The sequence below is a fragment of the Erithacus rubecula genome (genome assembly GCF_903797595.1).
Source record: "Erithacus rubecula genome assembly, contig: SUPER_Z_unloc_2, whole genome shotgun sequence".
NCBI lineage: Eukaryota > Metazoa > Chordata > Aves > Passeriformes > Muscicapidae > Erithacus > Erithacus rubecula.
Genome location: NW_027635860.1, coordinates 870,432 through 891,809, shown reverse-complemented (window position 1 = coordinate 891,809; position 21,378 = coordinate 870,432). Strand labels below are relative to the sequence as shown.

At 43.1% G+C, this 21,378-nt stretch overlaps 2 protein-coding genes across 2 annotated transcripts in view; both read left to right on the top strand.

The window, feature by feature from the left end:
* Nucleotides 1–3,886, top strand: part of LOC306814755 (pro-neuregulin-1, membrane-bound isoform-like) — a gene marked incomplete at both ends in the record, with an annotated part of 61,917 nt that extends 58,031 nt beyond the window's left edge. The window contains one exon of the mRNA XM_079331134.1: nucleotides 3,780–3,886. Within this exon, the coding sequence (XP_079187260.1) occupies nucleotides 3,780–3,886 (107 nt within the window). The remainder of the gene's footprint in view (nucleotides 1–3,779) is intronic.
* The window catches only part of LOC306814831 (pro-neuregulin-1, membrane-bound isoform), an 82,017-nt gene that overhangs the window by 18,836 nt on the left and 41,803 nt on the right, over nucleotides 1–21,378 (top strand). The gene's annotated exons all lie outside the window — the stretch shown is intronic.

Sequence of the window (21,378 nt, the reverse complement as noted above, 5' to 3'; positions counted from 1 at the left end):
CTTAGGTACCACAAATGATGTGGATGCTGCCATGGAGGCTGAATGTGACCTGAATGGGGGCAGAACTAATCAGCTCTCTTCACAAGCACTAGAGTGGTATTTTGAGATGCACACTGTTCTTGGCAATATGTGCAACAAGGGTCTGTTTTCTCAGGGCTGGATCTCTTCGTGTTCACCCTTTTGCCTTCATGGATGTGACAGGGCCTGTCTTTGCTTTGGACAAAGGTCAGAGCAGTACTGCAGAAAGCTGTAGGTTTGAGTCTCAGCAGAAGCAATGTGTGCCAGCCCCAGTGCCTGGCCAAAAACAAACCACTTTCCAAGCAAGTTGTGCTGTCCAGCTAAGGGCAAAGTTTGTGACTACTCCTCATGGGCATGTGACAAGGGAGAGCACAATAGCTGAAACAGCATGGCTCAGTCTGTAATGCCTGCTGGCTCATTTTGTGTGGCAGACCTTGGTTAATGCTGTGTAATGTAAGAACTGCTCTCTGCCAAGGCCACTGTGTCCCTCCTTCCTCTGGCCTTCCTCCCCATCATCAGACACATCTCCCAAGCTCAAAACCCATCCCTCCTGCCTCGGATGAGGAGCACATCAGGGCAGACTTTACATGAGTGGACAGCAGCAAAATGCTTCACAGCACAGGCTTTGTTCTGTTATGTAAAAGCCACGTGGGCATGGTCAGGATAATTGCCATTTCCTTCTTTGATTATGCAAGTTCACGTATTGGTCCCACTCCAGACTCACAGCAACTCATGCATGACAGTAGATCACATTAACCCTCTTTACTCAGGCATGAAATCCTGTCCCCTGGGACAAATTCAAATCCAGTTCCCACCCCAACCCCCCCCCACCTTTCTCCCAAGGGGCAGTGAAAGGCACTGGGGGAATGGCAGTGGGGCTGACATTCAAAGGTGTGGAAGATACGTGCTCAGTTACTGTTGGTGGATGTTGTGGCAAATTGTTAGTACCCACTGCTAGTGGATGAAGTTATAGAAACTACCCTATGCAAAGAGAATTGTGGACAATGCATGAAATGTCCTTGCTCTCCTCTCTCCTTTTCCTCCTAAAAGCTGTATGAGATGGAGGCAAGCAAAGAAGAATGAATGTGTTTTATTCCAGGGTAAAGTACGACCCTTTTAGTAAGTCTCTTTAGGTGTCAGCCACCTTATTATGGTATATAAATCCCTCTGAAGGCTTGCCCATGTGTTAGAGAAAGGTTGCACTGCCAGTGGAAAAACAATTTCTGCAGCTCTAGCCTTGGTCTATTTCATCACAATAAATATTTTGCTGTTGTCTAAAACAAAATCCAGCATTGCTTTCCACTGGCTTTCTGCCTGCAGAAGGGAGGTATGGGGCTCTTGCTGCAGTAGCACATTTTTCCCATAGCATCTGTTCTACCATTATTTACCTACATTGTCAATAAAAGCTCCTGCATTTGTGAATTCAACCAATGTAGGTGGTGTCAGCTGTTACTTGGATCATGGCCCTGATTTGGTCAGCTGTTGTCAAAAATTACTAATGACTATTGGCTAAAGATTTGCAAACATTAATTATGGTAAAAGTTCTTTAGAGATACCTCTTTTGTAATAAAAAGCACTTCAGAAAAATAGATTATCAGAACAATTGACTTAGAGGTTGCTTGTAACCAAGAGATATATTCCAGTGATGTAGCATTTAAAACACAAGCAATGGAGCATGGCTTGTAATATCCATTCAGATACAGAAATGAAGCTCTTAGTACTTAAAGCTTTCTGGAAAAAGCATCAGCCTATTCAGTTATGATACTACATGAGCATCTGTCCTTCATTCCTCTGTAATACTATTTTTTCATAAATTCTAATTGTGATGATTGCAAAAATAAGTTTGAAAATCCAAGCAGTGAGAGATCAAAAATCCAGAGGACAAACCTAGTGTGTCATTTTAGTGAGATTTTAATTTTCATGTCAGTTTAATGACTTTCCAGCACTTTGGATTGGCAAGATGAGCTATATAACCTTTTATTGAGAATGCAGGCTTCAAATCTTGGCAACTTTAGGAACCTAGACTTTAACAGAATTTTTTTTTTTCAGGCCAGACTTCTGGTTTACTTTTTCTTGTTCTAAAAAGTGTCCACTTTGGCTGAATAAAAAATAAACAGGTCTGTATATGTTATTTGGTTGAAGACCTGCATGTTGTTACGAAAGTTTAAAATCCTCTAGAATGTTTCAGAAATGCATTGAATAATCTTTTTAACTTTTTGGAATTATTCCACTAATAGTTTTTTCCCACAGGAAATTACTATTATATTCCCAGTAATAAACATCCGGCGTCCTCCAAATGACACTAAGCTGATGAATTGTGAATATTGCTTTCCAATCAGCCCAATACAAAATTTCATGTGTTCATATGCACGTGTACATGCACACAAACACACCATGGTCCAAACACAGAATGTTTGCCAAACAGAGCATCAGGATCTTTTTCACTCCCCACTAATTCCTTCTCACTGTCTCCAGACTTACATGTCCTGTGCTGCTCAGAAAGTCATGTCCATGGAATATAACAACCCTTCTTGTGCTGAGTATGACAAGTACATCTGAGCCAAACAAATGGTTTTCGCAGCCGCCCCAAGCAAACTGGTTATTTTCGCTAAAATCTTGCATTACAAACCTGCTGTCTAGTGCTAGTGTCCTTAGAGTAAGAGTTTAAAGGCTACAGACAGAAATTCACTCAAGGCTTAATTAATATCCTTCTACCAAAAGAAGCATGGAGCAGGTTATCTGTAAAACCTTCCTTGAAAATTACAAGGAATTACAAGGCCTGCTGTGTGGCTAGCCTCTCCTGTGCACTAATCTGCCTTAGAGTTTGAAAGGGCAAATACAAGCAGCATGTATCTGATATCAGTAGGGAACCTCAATATCCTGGCAAAGCCAGATTTTGGTCTGTAATGATCTGCAGCAGCAGTAGCATTGAATTGTTACAATGGTAAAAACCAGGTCTGCATCTTAAATGTGTATAGAATCTCTTGCCTTATTTCAGCATTTCTGACCTTGAAGTCATTCACTCCTTTATATGCATATGTTCGTATGTTCATATTCATGTTTGGGGTGATTATTGCTGGACTCTTCTTGGTTTGTCCACATTCTCCTTCTTCAAAAATTAGACTGTAGTCTTGCATGGGGGGCTTACTGATGCAGTGTGCCATAGGACATGGTTTTTTCTGTGGCTTTGTTGTTTCCCATCATTTGTCATCCATAATGACTCAGATATCCTTTTGTAGAATCATTCATCCCTACCTGTGTTTTGTGGTTGGTTTGTTCTGTTCCCAACATTGCTCTCCTCTTTTTCAAAATATTTTCTCATGAAGAGACTGCCTGCTATGCACTCATGCTATCAAGACCATAACCAAACTCCTCAACCTTTAGAGTTTTGCCAGTGAGTGACACAAGCCATAGCAATGTGTGACAAATGACAAAAATGTGGAACACTTGTGCTCCATTGCATAGCATGTTGTAATTGACAGATTATAATCATTTTTAGCCATAAAAGCTGATTACAAAGTGCCTTTTCAGAGAGTATGAGTCACACAAAACAGTGTGGGTCACTCACTTGTTTACATGTGATTTGCAAAATGGGTTCTTTGGCCGAGTTATCAGAGAGCTGTGGCCAAATTGTCAGATGGCTGAGTCAGAGATCCTCAGCTGAGAGTCTCTGTTGGTACCTTCAAGGGTGAGATAGTGGCCGAAAGACAACTACCCCACTGACTTAGCTCCTGTGTGTGACCTCTTCTGTATCTCTGCAGGTGTTCATGCTCCTCCCCACAGAAACTGGACCAGGTGTAACCATTTGCAAATGTGCTACCATCCTAAAAAGGCTCTTCCTTATGCCCTCAGGGCTTCAGTATTTTGATTTTTCTCTTACTCACTCAGTCCCTGCTACCAGCGCTCAGATGGCACAATGTTTCAGAAAAATCAGGCCCAGCTGTCAGAAAAATAAATGAAATTAGATTAGTGGCCATGTCTGAGAACATCCTCACTTGCTAACATTGCAATGGAAGCTTATAGCAGAGCCAGGAATAAAGCTCTAGTCCCCTTCCACCAAAGCACAAAACCTTGATTGGGTATAACCACTTCCTCCATCCATGCGGCTTCTTCAGTGCTGGTTGTAGAGTTAAATGGTAGAAAGCAGCACAGTGCCAGAAAACAATGCATGTGTCTTGTGGTGAGGAGAAAGTGGGGAAGACATCCCTTATGCAGAGGAACAGGAGACCACTGGCATTGCTGACCTGCAATTATAAATGTGACAGTGGAGTCTGCGAGCCCCACAGAAAGGAGTCTTTCACCATCCTCCTCCATGCCAGCACAAATCCAGTGAATGTGTCAGCAGGATAATAGAACCACTCTTACAGCAGCTTTAACCCAGATCACATTTAAATGTGCAATCTCACACCCATTCTAAAAACTTGCCACATTCAAGATTTGCAATTGAAATGAAGGAGCCTTTCTGAACATTGCTTTTCATGGGATGCCACAAAAAAGCAATGGCTTTTTTTTTCTGTAGTTTTTAGAAAGCTGCTACCACAGTTCCCTCATTCCATAAATGTATTGATTATGAGAATAAACTAACAGTAGGAATGGAAAAGGGAAGTGTAAAATCTTCTTGAAGAAGCTCAAAGATGTCTGTTTGGTTACCTGGAAAAACTCCCTGACCATACTGGCTCTTGTAATCCTTATTTACACAGACATCAAGAATCAGATATTATAATGGCAATAAGCCCTGGATGGAGGAGAACAAATAACTTAGACTGACTTAGCAAAATTTGACATCTGCCTTCTCTTACAAATGTGTGAGAAGAGTTATTTTTCATGGTTAGACACATGGGGGTTGTGCACATGGGGGTTTGATCTAGGCTTCACCAGGAACAGTTAGGCCACAAACATATAGCTAGCTGAAAACCATCCACACTGGCAGGTTTTTTTTGCAAACATATACCATAATAACACTTCTCAGGACAATATTGTCATGAAAATTGTACCATTCAGGCAAATATTTGGTAACTTTTCAGGGCCTGATAATTTTCAGGATATAGTTACTTAATTCACCGTGGGGGGGCAAGAAATAAAAGAAGACATTCTCATTAGTGTTCATTGTTGCAATATCAGTAAGACAATTTATTATGTCAGGCGTGGGCCCTTCCTAATTCAGCTGCACGCATTGAATTTTTTTGCGCTTGCCTTCACAGTACTTGTTGGCTGTATGAAAATGTAAGTAACTGGGTCCTAGAATATTATCGATGAGTTTGAATACCAGTCTTACCTGAGAGTAAGATATTTGTCAAGAGACCAAAAAGAAAAACAAACAAACAAAAAAAAAACCCAAACCCCAAAACAAAACAAAACAAAAACCCAAAACGAAACAGAACAAAAAAACCCACCAAAAAAAAAAAAAAAAGAAAAGGGAAAAAAGCACAATACCTTGCAGTTCATGTAATTAGAAGCTGCTTTTTGGAACGCAACATGTCTTCTCTTCTTTGTGCACTGAGGGGACTGTCTCTTTCAGTCAGAGTCTATTCAGTGCTGGACTCACACTGACTGCAGTGGCTGGGGAAGCTGAAGGAACCCTTTCCATCAGCTTATATTGCCCATGTGCATGTAATTGGTGAAGTAGGTCTCCTGGTGTGGTCTCATTAGTAGGAAGTTCATCACAGCTTTGTCTTTTTACTGATAACAGCAGTAATTTCAGATACCCAGAGGCTGGAAATTCCCGAATTCATAACCAAGCCTTCATACAGGATTGCTTCATTCCAGGTTTTCTTGACATCATTGTTTTAGCTGTGTTTTAGCTGAGTCCTTGTGACATGAGCTCATGGTGACTACTGCTAAGACTCTCTCACAGGTGCTTTTCTGGACATGCAAGTGGGGGTTGCACCAGCATCTCATGAACAGAGCCCACACCTGCATTAGTTACTGTGCCTAACAGCGACCACTGAAGGGAGCTTGAACCTCAGCATAGCACCTCAGTTTCCACATCATGGTGGAAAGTGTCCTGTGTCCTTTTTGCAGCTAGATGTGTTGTGAACATGGCAGGTTTTACCTTCCAGGTTCAGTCTTGCAGCAAGGACATTCCTTTCCCCTATACACACTGATGAGGCTCTGCTGGGTGAACAAAATCTAACTGGGTGAAGGCAGTGGATGTAGATTTTTGGTACTAGTTTTGTCTTTGCTGCAAAGGAGTAAGGAAAGTATGAGTTTTGGAGGGACTGAGACCCTTTGAGGAAAGCCACTACTACATTCATTTCAACAGAAGCCAGATATGCTGGACAGTGTTTAGCATTTTTTGGTCCTGGAGAACGTCTCTGATCACCTACTGTTAAAGTCCAGGAAAAGGCAAGATGTCAGGCAGTTCCACTTACAATAGTAATTGTCTAATTACTGTGGAAAGGCTGCCTTTCTCCCCATGTCCCATTGTATTTCCTTTACCAGTAGAGCCTGCTACTGTGACTCATCTGCCTAGGGCTTAATGAAGTTAGTCTGCAGCATCAAAAGCAATTAAAGTACTTTTGTACAGCAGCTCCATACAGTTACCTTTAGCTTGTCCTCTGAGAAGTCCTGTAATGCATCTGCAAAGACTCTGCAGTTCTGCAGGAACAGTTGTGCTGTATCTGCATGTGAGAAAAATAAACCAGGATTGCTCTTGCCCTCAGCTCAGCATTGCTCATCAGGCTGGCCCGTCCTGGGATGGAGAGTGTGGCTCTTGGAGTCAAGTGGTGCAGAATGGAACTTGGAGGAGGATTGAAAAGGAGGTTGTTAATGGCTAGGTCATAGAACCACAGAATCATAGAATATGATTCTGAATTAGAAGGGACGCACAAGGAACATTGAGTCCATCTTCTTGCCCTGCATAGGACCATACCAAGGAGTTACACCATCTTCCCAAGAGTACTGTCCCCTCAGTCTTGGGTTAGAAATGGGCTTGCTGTGTTCCTGAGGTATCACAGACTCACCCTCTCAGGGTGGCAGTCTCTGCACCTCCACTCTCACAGGCAGCTCGTGTGAATATAAGCCATATGATCCTGATGTGCTGTTGATTTGCTTAGGACTCTGGCTGAGATGTTTCAATTGAGCACCATAACAAAACTCATACTTTTCCAGTCCTTCCCTGCACTGAGCATGAGCAGCTCAACAGTGAACATAATCCCTTTCAGTGCATGGAATGCAGATTCATTCCCACTTCAGGGGACAAGGGGCTTGATATCATGTCTCTTATGCCCTGGCTAAGCACACTAGCCATCCCCTATTCCAAAGGCTGTTGTCACAAGTCCAGCTGAAAACTATGTGGGCATTTAGACTTTCAGTTTGCAACAACTGAATTCAGTGTTTCCTGAATTTTTTTTCACTGCAGAGTACCCCACCTCAGCTCTCATGCTTGCTAACCCACACCCTCTGGGATTTTTCAGCTGAGCAGATGACATTGACAGCCAGCTGGATATGCGCATCTCACTCTCCCTTAGGCCTGTGCCTTGTGGGTATCTTGCTTTCCCTGATGCTGGAACTGGTCCTCCTTCCTCACAGGGCCTTCAGGCCAAAGCTGAAATTTAGGTGGAGCAAGTTGTGCACACTGTCAGAGGAAGTGAGCGAGGCGTGAACACAGTTGAGCAGCAAATACATTTCTAGAAATGCAGCGACTAATTTTCTAAGCCAGGATGGAAGGCACCCTGAGGAGAATAGAAGAAGCAAATATGCTCCAGAGATTTACAGGGAGAAAAATAAGGATAGCTGCAGATACAGAAAAAGCAGTATGCAAAGCAGGAGCAGGATTTGAGAGGAAGACATAACAAGTACTGTAATTCTTAACAGCTCTTACTCTGAAAAAGGGAAGTGTGGCAGAGAGAACAGCTTGCTTTGTAGCTGTAGCAGCATCAGAGATCTGACACCCTCTCCTCTTGCTCATACCTCCCCAATGCATCAGCCTGACCCCCACACTGGAACAGATAGGATCCCAGTCCTCTTGTTCTCCAGGATTTGAGTCGCTTTTTCTTTAGTTTTTAAGCTTCATTTGTGGCCATTTCATTCAAGCACAGCAATATAGGTATGTATTTTTCATCTTCTTTTGTGCCTTATCTTAAGGCTTGTTCTTTTATTCAAATTATATATTATGTATAATATATTATGTGGCAGTGGGTGGAAACAGGACGCACAGGCAAGGATGTGTGTGTGTGTGGTCTCGGGAGGTGATGTGTATTCATGGGCAATACCCTGGACCAAAATCATGCAGGGAACAAGATAATTTTAGAAATAAGTGGCACATGCTCTGCCTCCAGGATGCAGTCTGGCAGGAACTGATCTTGGACTGTTCTGCACTGTGTTTCTTTCCATTACAAGGATAGGACAACAGTATGAATTAACTAACTGAGCTGCAGTCGTACCAAAGAAATCGGGTCCTGTTTCATTGCTTCAGCCCAGTGATGAGAAAGTAATTTCGTCCTCTAATGAGTTTTCAAGCTGCTACTCCTGGGTATCAAGATGGTAGCATCACCATTAGAAAGAGCATCACCCAGGTCTGCAATGGGCCCATCTGCCTTGAAACTGGTCTGTGTACCAGTACATAAACCATGATGTATTGTGATTTGTTCCTCACTGTATGTTTCAAGATTTCAGACTGCTCTGCCAGGGTCTGTTCCTCATCCCAGCTGCCCAGCAGGTCTGTCATGAAGACCACCAGAATCTTTGCTGAAAAGCACGTTTTAGGAAGATGTTAGTATTCTTGATCACAACTGGCACAGGCTTTTTTCCTAGAAATCGAGGGTATGCAAACAGTAAAACTCTCACAGGCACACAACAAACCATAATGCTACACAAACAAATCCAGATTTTTTTGTACTTCACTCCCTTGGATAGAGTTTGTTGCACTGTGGTTTGAAAAATAGTGATTTTTCACATTGCAATTCCTGCACGATGTGAAGGAAGAAATGTTGCATGAATATTAAAAGACTCAGCAAGTCAAAAAAAGCTTAGTCATGAGTAAATAGCCTTGTAACACCCCATGAACTGTCTCCGTGTCCTCTTCCAGGAGTACGAACCTGCTGCTTCTACAGGTCTGCTTTTGGGGTTAGCTTTGGTTTTAGGGTGTTGGAGTTTAGGAAGAAAACTGATCCATTGCAGAAATACCTACCCCCAGACGTGAGGAATGCCACGTGGACCCAAAGACAGCTGTGTGAAGCAGGAGGGGGTGGGTGGTGGGGACAGCAGGTGGTGCCCTCCGGGTACACACAACTCCTATTGTGAGATCTGCAAAATAAGATGAGAGAAAAATCTCTGCTTTCACACAGCCTACAACAGCAAGCAAATAGGCAGGCAGTACACCAGCACCACAGCCAGCTTGCTTATAGTTAGTAGCATCTCTGGGCTGTAATTTGTAAGACATTTCTCAGTTAGCACATCAGTTTCTGCTAGCTCACCATGCAGCAGAGTGAGAAAGGCTGCATTTTCAGGAAGTGGTGGAGTGTAGCAATACAATCTCATTTGTATGCTGTGACCACAGTGAGGTAACCTTTCTCTGCCCATGGGCTACAGAGACTGTTTTAACACCCTCATTCCGCATTCCCCTTGAGCTACCAGATACCTCTGATCACATACTGAGTTCAGGGGATTGCTGCATGTCCTCCCTGAAAGACTGCTCCATCACTAGACCTCTTATCTATTCCTTGCAAAACAAGAATAGGATGATTATTGGTAGTATTTTAGGTGACCAAAGATGTGAACCAACCTTGTAAAACTACTAGCCTGTCCAAAAGTTTCCAGAGTAGTAGTACAGGGATAAAAAGAGGTTGTAAATTAGCTTTGGAAGAGAGTGGTTTAGTGTTGAGATACTCATTGAAATTCAGAGATAAATGACTGGGGGGACTCACAGCTGTTGAATATTTTCAGTTCTTCATCAGTATAACAGCTTTTGCCTGCTGGGGTCTGCCTATTTCTAAGTCACAGGGACAGTGAAGCATTGTGTATTTTGGAGACAGAGCTGAAGTAGATGAGGAAATTACTGCCCATGGGTGTTCTTTACTGCCAGTCTTCTGGAGTCACAGTCGAGTTTGAAAGCAGAGCACTAACTTGGGGTAAATCTATACAAATCAGGACAAGATGCCTTGGTTATAATGGAATTATGTTGGAGGTAGTCCAGACTCTATCCTAATGTGAAGGGAAGTAAGGGAATTCTTAAGAGAGGAATTGTTTTAGATACTAGTTTAAGAGAATTTGATATGAAAAATTAGTTCTTATATAAGGGCTATGCATAAGGCTGTTAAAATAACAGTTTTGTGTAGCTGAACATTTCTGGGCAGTAGCCATGTTCGAGTCCTGTTTTCTGCAGTTGTTTGAAATGCTTGAGTTTACCTGGTTTTGTTTGTAAATGCAACACTATCCATTTTTTTTCACTCCTTTGCCAATCTTACCATTGTTTTCTAGTGCCTCAGGCCATTCAAGGTATGTCTTTTGGACATGGCATGCAATAAAACATAGCAGAATAAAAATGTATTGTGCCTCTATGTCAACACTTTGGGTGCTGTGTGCTGATGAGGCCCTTATCAGAGCCCTTCACTTAGCAGATTGTGTGCTGCTTCTGTCATCCCTGTCTCTAGCAATGCTTGTGAGGGCTGTCACTCCTGTTAACCCCTCAGGTTCCATGATCTCATTTTGACTGGGGATACCAGGAGGCACATGCACTTGCAAAGTCATTATGGCAATAAAATAGTGTCAGTGTTTCAGATTCTGATTGCTGAGTATCACATGGTACAATGCAGAGAGGGAAGGGAAGGGAAGGGAAGGGAAGGGAAGGGAAGGGAAGGGAAGGGAAGGGAAGGGAAGGGAAGGGAAGGGAAGGGAAGGGAAGGGAAGGGAAGGGAAGGGAAGGGAAGGGAAGGGAAGGGAAGGGAAGGGAAGGGAAGGGAAGGGAAGGGAAGGGAAGGGAAGGGAAGGGAAGGGAAGGGAAGGGAAGGGAAGGGAAGGGAAGGGAAGGGAAATTCCTGTTATGTGATCATAGAACTGTCTGTTGATCTGTTTGTTGTGAAAAGTCATGGAAAAAGGAGGTAAAACCTTGAAAGATTGAACCTTCTTCAATGTTGTCTTTGTGGAGATGAACTCTCATAATCTACATCATCAAATGTCTTCCATTTTCCATAAGAAGGGGAAAGTTTCGGGGAGAGGTGGGGAAGACTTGAAGAGAAGGGGAAAGAAAATGGCAGGCATGGGATAAGGTACACGGACAGAATACTCTATGATTACCCAGTGGCTAAAAATAAGCTCCTGCTAGTGTGCACATAATGGATATTTATTCAGTCTGTCTCCAAACTAGATGTATGCAGGCTTTACAAATGCCCATTTTCTTCCCATGAAGATAGAAGCAGGCTGCACTCCTACTGCTTCCCTAAACATAGGCACACAACTCTTGACTTTCATTTGTACTCATTTAAACTTTTATTTAGACTACAGATGAAGCAAATTCTGCATGCTCAGTCTAAATAAAGGGCCCTGGCTCCCAGTTCCACCTAGCCCTTTCATGCTTTAGGATGAGTGGAAATGGACTTGGGAAGTAGGAAGAATGAGACCCTTGTGCAGGGCCAGCTTGAGAGGAGCTGCTTGGGCAGCTCATCCCCAGAGATTTACAGGGACAGGTTTCCAGCTGGTGTTGCTCTGAGGAGTTCTTGTAGCCAGTGGAGCTGCAGGGATTTGCAGTTGATGAAACTGAGAATCCCAAGCCTGCAAGCATCTGGTGCTGACTCACTGCTGGGTGCAGCAGGGTGTGGATATGGTGTGAGAAGGCACTGACATCTCATGCTTTCTGCAGCAAATGCAGCATTAAAAAGGGAGCATGGCAGGACCAGCTCTTCATGCTGAAGAAAAGGCTCATTCTCCCAGCAGCTTGCTGCTGAAACCGGGAGGGGGACTGGGGGGAGCTGGGTGGGGGAAACAAAACATGATGTGTTGCACAGAAGCTGTGAGGCTGTGGACTTGTTTTAAATTTTGTTTTCAGCTCTTTGCTTTAAAAGAGATTTCTTAATCTAAATCCCCTTTTTCTTCTGACTGCCCAAACCAGTCGCCAAGAGAATACTTGTAAACAGCAGCTTTAGTCACAGAGTATTGCTTCTGTCACATTACTGGCAATAGTGTGTAACTCTGTACAAACTGCTGCCTGCCTGTGCTGCCAAACCCCTGCCTACAGGAGCCCTCCTCACTGTCAAGCTTCCACATGTGCTCAGTGAGAAGCAAGATTTATTGCAGTGATAAGTGGTCTCTGAAGTGCAGTTCTGCTGCTCCGTAACCAAAGCCAAGAGCCCGGCTGTTCCCAGGCCTCATGTGACTCTCAGTACAGCCAGCACTGCCTATTCCCTGCAGTGTTCCTGGCTGTGCTTCTTCCCCATGCCCAGAAGCAATGCTCCCCTGAGAGTTCTGCCGTCTTCTGTCTCCAGTCCTGTGTCTTAAATCCACGTAGGCAAGGGTAAGCAGTTCACTTCTGAAGCATGTGCAAGCATTTCTCTCCCTGCCAAAGTGCTAGTTAAGGAAAAGAGAGCTTTTCTCTTATTGTGAGCAGACATCAGATTGAGCATCTTCCTAAGATAACATTCCAAATAGAGTGTGCTTGGTGTGGGCAGCTACTTTTGTCAAAGCAGCCAGGCAAAGCTACCTCTCCTAGGCAGACCTTTCACTTAGGGCTTTCTGAACAACTTCCAGGACACATCACATTAATAGGGGAGTAAAGGCACTGCAGGATGAGTAAGAGGCAGCCCAGACAGGGTGGAAGGCCCACATGCTGGGTTTATTTTTTGTTCTTATTTGCTCACTTTATGTTCTTATTTGCTCACTTTATTTGTCATTCAAGGAACTTCTCTGGCATCTCCTTTATGAGCACTGCCTTGCTCCTCAGGTCGCAGCAGCAAATATATAAAGCCTTCTGTAGGGATCCCAGGAGGCCTGAGAGCTGTTTCAGCATGGAAGTGTTTAGGGAAAGCATCAGGAAGTGAGGAAAGGTGAGGCTACAAGAACTGGAGAATATGGCTTCAGTTACTTTACAGCTGAAATATTCTGACTGAGGGCATTTAGGTATTTTCCTAAGCACTTTTCCTGTCTATATTTCCAATCTAACACAAGCAGTGGAGAACATGGAGGGATAGTATCAGAAAAGCTGGAGTAACTCAGCAGATCCCCATTGCCCAGGTCAGCCAGAACAAAATTCAGTAATGTACAATCACATTGCTGAGCCTGGACAGAATCCAGCCCTGGAGACTTAGCTAGGTATTGAAACTTGTTGTACTGCATTAATTGGTAAAGCCATTTGCATGCATGAGGCTCCTTACCCAGGGTGGATTTCTAGGCTGTGAGATGTGCACCCAGGGCAGTGTCTGAAGTCACCACAGTTGTAGTTCCTTCCATTCCAGCACACAAAAACAGGCCAGAAAGTGAAAACAGAACATGGTTTCCTAGGGTGTCTTGTTTCTACCAACTGCTGTGATCCTTGGCAGTAGTGGAAGGAAAGAAGAGAAACTGTGTGTAAAGAGCTTGAACAGTGAAGCAGAGCTGTTAGCATTATTGAACTGACGTTCATACCTACAGGCATCTTAGAAGGTATTTGTCATTATCCATGTTGGAGGCACTGGGCTGATGCTGACTCTGAATAAATGCCCCTGAACAAATAGTGTGATCGTGTTGCCTGAGGACACTGGAAAGCAAGGTGCATATGAGAGGCTAGCAATTCACAAATCTCAGACTGAGTGTACCCAGTTTCCTGAGCATTGGCAGCAAAATTGCTGGGCTTATGAGCAGTGATATATAGAATGCAATAGAAAGCCCTTCAAAAATATTCTTGGTTTGGTTGTAGCACGAAGAAATCAGGACAGACAGCAAGTGGTCCAGACAGTGTTTGGAGGCAAGAGATGTCAAAAGTTTAGCAATCTTAGCTTGAACACACGTTACTGTGTTCAAGGGCAATACCTGTAGCTGATAACCCAGCATCCACAACATTTGGACCCCAGCTAAGTCCACGACATCGTAGCTCAGTCAATCTCAATAAGAGATACTCACCAATACAGCACATGTACACATTCATCAAGCCATATCCACCACAGATGTAGGGAGCCACATTGGCCATTGTGAAGTTAAGTCTCAGGACCAGCAGAAGGTGATACTAGTGGAGTATAAGAATATTTGGATTAGATTAATTTGTTGAAGGTGTAGAGGCTTCAAGATACATTTATGGGTTCAAAAGCTCACCTAGCTTTTTCCAGTTCAGTCCATCAGTATACCAAAAGACACTGCTTCCCAAGAGAACCCTTAACTCATTTAGAAGTTAAGGTGTACAAGAGTTACAAAGAGGGTTCTTCTACTTCTTTACTTTTATTACTGCGAAATGCAATTAAATCTTCAGTGGTCTGACATGGATATCTCCTGCCATCATCAAAAGCATTACAAACAGCCATTATATGTAGTGTAGCATGCTTAAAATGGAAGGAAAAGTGTGAAAAGCAAAGAAGGTTTTGTATCCATCAATAGGTTACAAAGGAAAAAAATCCTCCTCTGTTTTAAGATGCTGATCAAAGTTTTCCTCTCAATGGAAGACATGGTGGCTGTCAAGTGAGTACTATTCCAGAAATGTCCAAAGTAGCAAATAGCCTCAAAAGACAAGCACTTAATGTCAGATGAGGGAGAAACTGTGCTTAAGATCTCCATGTCGATCTCAGCCGTGACCACAATACAATGTAAAAAGCCAGACCAGAGAGTAAGGCAGGGCAGAGAGTATGTCTGCTCTATGTGCTGATCTGAAAGCCCCTGTGATGCAATGTGCATAGTACTCTGTTTTGAAACAGATAATCTCAAGAACAGAGCAAACCAGAAGGAACAGATTAGTAATGTACAAAACCAGTAACAGCGAGGAACCATTCACATTTTAGTTACTGAAGCTCTTTGCAAGAAGGTGGATACTTCGTGTTTAGGCAAAGGCAAATTGAAAGTAGGCTGATGCAACAAAAAGTGGATTCAACATTTTATCCTTTGCTGAACGCCTGCATGAAACAGCATAAGTATCCATCTCCATGAGAAGGCACAGAGAGAATAATCCACACTGTTGAGTATGATGGTGTCACAGCAGAAAATCTTGTGACACAAAAGCAGAGGTGGAGGATATCCTTCCCAACAGTATGTGATTGTTCACAGAGAATCAGAGAGGGAAAAGAATCCAAAATACAACAAAGCTTATTGAGGGAAACCCTGCCTACACCTGGCCCATATTCAGCAAAACCCAAATGACGAAGAATCATTAAAAATGGGAGGAAAGGAGAAGATCAGTAACCCTTCCCTAGTCAGGAAGGTGGCTAGTGGAGATCTGCCAGATGTCTGGGTTTGTCTGCCAGTGAACAGCAGCCAGATGGACAGCACGTCTCTTTCTTCATGTGTGGAATGTCTTCAAGGTCCTCTCCCACCTGAGGATGCTGGACAGTCTCAACAACCCTGTAGAGGTTTTGCCAACAGAGCCACATGCAGTACAATGCTGAGCAGGAGGGCAAAGAATGCAACTCTAGCGCTGAAGTGCCTTTTTCTTTCTGTATATTTGCCACCCCCACCAATCCTTCCTTGTTCTGCTTCTCCAGAGCCTAGCCCATAGCAGTAGTGAGTAGCCTCTATTCTAGACATTCTAGACATGACAGCTGTAGACCAGCTGTGTACTGGAAAACCTGCCACCAAGGCACCCTTATCTTCCCCCAACACAGTCACATGTCACACCTCCAAACCCAAAGAACACTGGAAGTGAAGACAGGTCAGAGGGAAGACTGTGAGAAATTTGCCAGAGGTAATTTGAGTGATAGTCACCTGGGGCATTACCCTAGAATTTCTGTAACAATATGGTATGCTGAGTGATCTGTTTAATGCAATTTTTCTTTAATATTGGTCCCCTAAAAATGACTGGTATCCCTCTGTATTGCAAAGGTTCTTTTCTTTGCTGCAGTCTAGCCCAAGGTGCACATCATGATTGCAGGCTATATGTTGGTTGAGCATCTCCAAAGGAAACCTCTGTTACTTTTTATTTCACTTTAAGTTTATTGCCTTCAAGTTGCAGTCAGCATCCCTAAGTTATAACACCCCAGTCTGAAACATGTGTGCTTTTTTCCCTGATGTGTTCCAAAAAAAACATTTTGCAGCCAAAAAACAGTTAAAAAAAAAAAGGGATAGCATCTTGTATTCACTGAGAGACCTGCTATTACTGAAAACATCTGCAGAGTCAGCCTTACAATAGACCAGAAAACCTGAACATTTTATTTCTAAAATTGGGGTGGGTGCATTTTCCACTAACCCAGCTAGTTTTAAAAATGTTTCTGTATATGACAAAATCTTTTAATTCCCCAAATTGTTTAAAAGTCTCCCTTTCTAAACAGGTACTGTGTCATTGTTTTCATGGAAAATGTTTTGTAGGATAAAAAAAAAGGATGAGCATGTTCATTTTTTTAATCACCTCATACCAAGGAGATGTACATTGTATCTATCTGTATCTAAAGTGAGAAATGGTTACCATGAGCCTTCTGGAACTGGACCGGAATAACTTGGGTTTGTTGTTGTGAGTGGTACAAAGCAGCGTGCTTTGTGTAATTGTTTTGTCCTGTTCTGCCATATGCTGACCATCTTTCAAACCCCTAAAGACAGTATATGTTATTTGCTAGAAAGAGAACAATCTGGTAGCCCCACTGCAGTGAGGCTGCAGCAGATCCATGCCCTAGGTCCAGGCAGGGGTGAAACTAGGCTCCCACTCATAGCAGCCAGACACACGTACATATACAAGACCTACAGACAGAGGCACGACACTCACCCATTAAAAGAGTTAGAAATGGAGTTTCGTGAGAAGATTGGACAGACTGCACTCATCGTGTACAAGGCACAGCCACAGAACCACAATGATCATCGGCCTGTATACAAGTATTGTCCTCCTATCTCCCTATTTCCCCATGCTTATTGCCTGTTAAGCCTCTTAGATTTCACTCCTTCCCTGCCTTTGCTTCCTCCACTAAACATCTCAAGACTCATACCATGCCAAAATATCCTTCCCTTGCATTCCTTGAGGGACAGACACCCAACACAGCAATACCCCTCTGTTTAAAAGGTGCACCGGGAAACCATCTGAATTGGGTCACAGTGGTAGGTTTAATCCTTTGATGTGTGGCTGAAGGCTCCTGTGATGGGCCTGGGAGGGGCCTGGCAGGGCGTGATTTGAGGACCCCCGTCTGCTCTTGTCTCTGCACACTCCCTCAACAGTGGACAAAGGAGCTTCCATCACATAACGTGATTAGAATAACAAAGCTGAGTTGTGATCAAAGTGAGTTGTGCCCTTCTTTCACTTTCCTCAGTCTCCAAATTTAAGATTCCATTATGGGCCTTTGTTAACTATGTCACTTACCAGGAAAATAACCCAACCCTAAACAAAAAAGTAAGTGCTTCCTGCTGATTTTATTTGCCTTTAGCTATGCTACAGGAACACAAATTATTTCTGCATGTTGTGATTCCTTGGTTGCCTCCAGAGACTTTTTTTTATGTAAGCTTAGTGCTGTCACTATCTTGGGTGCAAAGAAACAGTCACAACTGCAAACCCATGAGGTGATGTTCGAGTCTCAGATCTCAGACAGGTCATAGCCACACAGGCTAGCCTGGTTTGTCCTTTTACATTGGTAAGCCTCATACTTCAACTGTACCTTCAGCTCTGCCACAGACTTTGCCTGTTACAAAACAAGGGTTTCCAGCCAGTTTTTCCAAAGAAAGGAAAATTTTTGAGTAGCACCAGTGGAGCTGAGGGTCAGAAGAGAGGACTGACCAGGACAGCTCAAGTGCACAGCAATTTGGGATCCTTTAAGAAGCTGATAAATGGACATGGTGTGAAACTCAAGAAGCCACTGCTGCAGAAATGTTCACCTCTTTAAAAATGCTCTGGAAAAGGCACAGGTGCTGGGGAGGAGATAAGAGTGTCAAGAGAGGTTTGGTTGTAACCTGATTATGGGGCTGAGAGCATCTGGCTTTCAGTCCCTCTGCTCTGCCGTGACTTTTAATCTGTCCAGAGACTGGGTGCCTAGGGAAAGTTTACCAATCTCCTGTCAGACCTGACTAGCATTCAAGTAAAACAAAACTTTATTTAAATAAACACTTGTTTAGAGATTAAGTGCAAAACTATTTTTTCCTGCCAAGGTCTAAGCTCAGAGATTTTTACTTCCTCTGCAGCAATAAATGACATCATTGCCACTCTTACACTGTGTTAAACATAAGGGAGGCCATCCAGTACTGAGCAGAAGTAGAAAACAACTGCCTAGAAGTCTTGCATAACAAAAATAAATTATTTTCTTTTAAATATTGAAATTTCAGTAGTCAATGCCTTGTAGCTAGGTGTCTGTGGAATTTGCCATGACAGGTCCATGTTGTCAGTTCTTTGCAACTTTTACTGATTATTCTAGTAGAAATTTTTCCTTCCTCATTGTATAGGTAGAGCAGGTTTGGTGGTGCAAAAGAATATCTTGTGAGTATCTACTGGATGAGCTCACACAGTCCCACATGCTGGTGGCTCTTTAGACACAGAGTCATGTGGCAGCAGGGACACTACTCTAAAGAACCTATATGCAGAACTGGGTTTCATTTACGTTATCAGTGCACTTTTAAGAAAGGTGGATCAGCCTTGATAACATTTGGAAGAGAGAGTGTTTTTGCAGCAGTAAAAGGCAGCATCTTGCTTGTGCAAGCTTCTCCTTTTCAGGCCTCAGTGTGAGCATTAACTCACATCTGCCTGCCTCCATTTTCTGCTTTTCTGCCTATTTGCTTTGCAAGTTATTTGAACTGTGTGGGGTCTAGACAAGGTATGAAACTGCCAGCTCAGTGAGTGTTACAGGCTTGGTCACTGGTGGTGGGGCTGAAGGTCTGCCCAGGTAGAGATTTAGCAGTCCTCTGGGTGCCTGCCAGCCCCCTTGTGGCTCATCAGCTTCATTCAGCTGCTTTGCACAGCCATTTCTTACTAGTGATGCCCAGTTTGCAACCATGCGGGATGCTGACTTGTTGCTGCTGTGATCAAGGCATGTCTAAAATATCTCTGCCTCTGTGGACTACAAATACTATAAAGGGGAGACAACAGGGAATTAGTGGGAGGTCAGAGATATCAATAGCAGATTGATTTGATTTAGTGTGCTCCTGACAGGAAATGATAGATATTATGCTCACTATGGTAACCTTGTTGTTCCCAAAAGAGAGGGGTGGAGAGAGGAGAAGGGACAATTCAGAGGGAAAGTGTATACCTGCTAGTAGTATATTCCCTGAGAAAACAGTAAAATCTCTTACTTCATTTTTGGCATGGCTGACAGATTCACCATTAGAAAATAAAGGTGATCTGCCTCCCAGAGTGAATCAGCATTGTATGCAATGTTGAGAGGAGTTTGCTGGGTGTTACTCATCATATGGAAGAATAACTGCCTGGAATTGTGACTGAAGACCACATTGCCCCGAGGCATGGGGTTTTTTTTGTTATTTATCTCCTTACTTTTTTTTTTTTCATTTTATGAATGATCTGTTTTACATTTAACTGAAAGATACAGCCTAGCTCATTCATTTGGTGCAGTCTTAACTGCAAATGGAGAGCAAATTAAAAATTAACAACTGCAAAAACACCCCAACGAGTCAAGGATAAGAGCTGGCATAATCAGTGATCCTTCCTTGCACTGAGAGGATGTAGCACAGGCCACATTTCGGTTTTCCCCTTTGATTTGCTATGAGTTGCTGTAAGCAGTGTTAAATAGCTTATGCTGCTATGTTTCTCTCATTCATTTCCCAATTTTTTTTTTTTTGGTCATCTAAGATAATGCCCCAACAGACAGAAAGAACAAACATTGGCTTAGAAACAGTGGCTACTTGTCAAACTAATTTTGGCTGCTTCAGGAGAGAATTCTCTCCTATACGTCTAACTCCCTTTCGCTCTCTTCATCTCCACTTCCCTCCTCTATTCATCGTCAGTTTTTGTTCTGAAAGGCTCATCTCAAACTCAGCCATCATTTAGAATCCTGGGATAGTAATCATAAAGCAGTCTGGCCAGTATTTTAACGAGCATACAGTATTTCCGGTGTTGGATGTGATTCTGTTGTTTAGCCTTTTGCATCCAAGGGTGAGTGTGACTGCATGCACCTTTGTGTGTGTGTGTGCATGCGTGTTTGTGGGGGCTTTTAGTCATTGGCTGGCTAATTTTCTTTGTAACTCTGTCTACCCACCATACAAGGTATACTCCTGCTGGCTGTGCATAACAGCTTGAATTTACATTCCATCTGATCTGGGTTGTGTTTGATTCATTAGTTGCATTATGGCCATTGCATTAAGTTGCATTATTAAAAAATTACAAAAACAGTATGACATGCAAGGGCACATAAAAAGCAAAATACACCATTTGCTACTGTATCTTTAACTGCTTTTAGGCAGCTCCTAGGGCTTTGTGCAGGGCTTGCCTATCTTGTGGTGTCCATCACTGTCTGTGTACCCTGCATCTTCCTCCCATGTCAATCCTGAGCAGCCTGGAACCTCAGCATTGTATGTGGGAGCTTGCTGTGTAGTATGGTCAGTGGGAAAGGGCTTTTACTGTTCCTCATAAACTCTGTTGTGCGATGTGAGATGGCAGTCCTACTACTGTCCTGAAAAACTCAACCCCATGGTCAAATAGAGCCTCTAAACCTGCAAATGTACAGGTGCCTTGGTAGAACAGTTCTGCAAACCCTGCAGTGGTCAGGGACCAGCAGTCCTGTGGTCAGGAACTGGCTGCAGTGCTTGTGGGACATCACCATAAGCCTTAAAATAATGGAAGAGGGCATATCAGGGCTTTGAAATGTGGGGAGCTACAAAGGCTGCCCAAGCTGAGGACCAGTGGAATCTCAATGCAAGCAGGAATTAGAAGCCGGCATGGCAGGCCTTGGCAGAAGAAATGTCTTTGGGAAAAAACAGCTGGTCTGGGAGGATAAAGGTGTTGAAATCTTGGAATCACTTATTTCAAAAGATTTTTTATAGATTCACACATGTTATGAATGCACATATTCTACAGATAGGAATGGGGAATGAAGTGTCACATTGTCAGTCAATGGGTGAGAGCATGCCTGTGTACCAAGGTGCCCCAACATCTCCTGATATGAAACAGTCTCCCATGATCTTGGACTTTGGCCCTGGATTGCCCTTTAGAAATCCAGTGCAGAATAGCTAAATGGGTGGTTGTTCTTAATTGTTCTGGGTTTTTCAACTTGTGGTATATAAGAAAGGAATAGAGAGAGAGAGCTTAGAAAGATGATTAGATTTTGGTAATACTGCAGCCTTCTTTCAGGAATTGTAGATGGTGGTCTCAGAATCCCACATTTATTTTTTAATTGCATT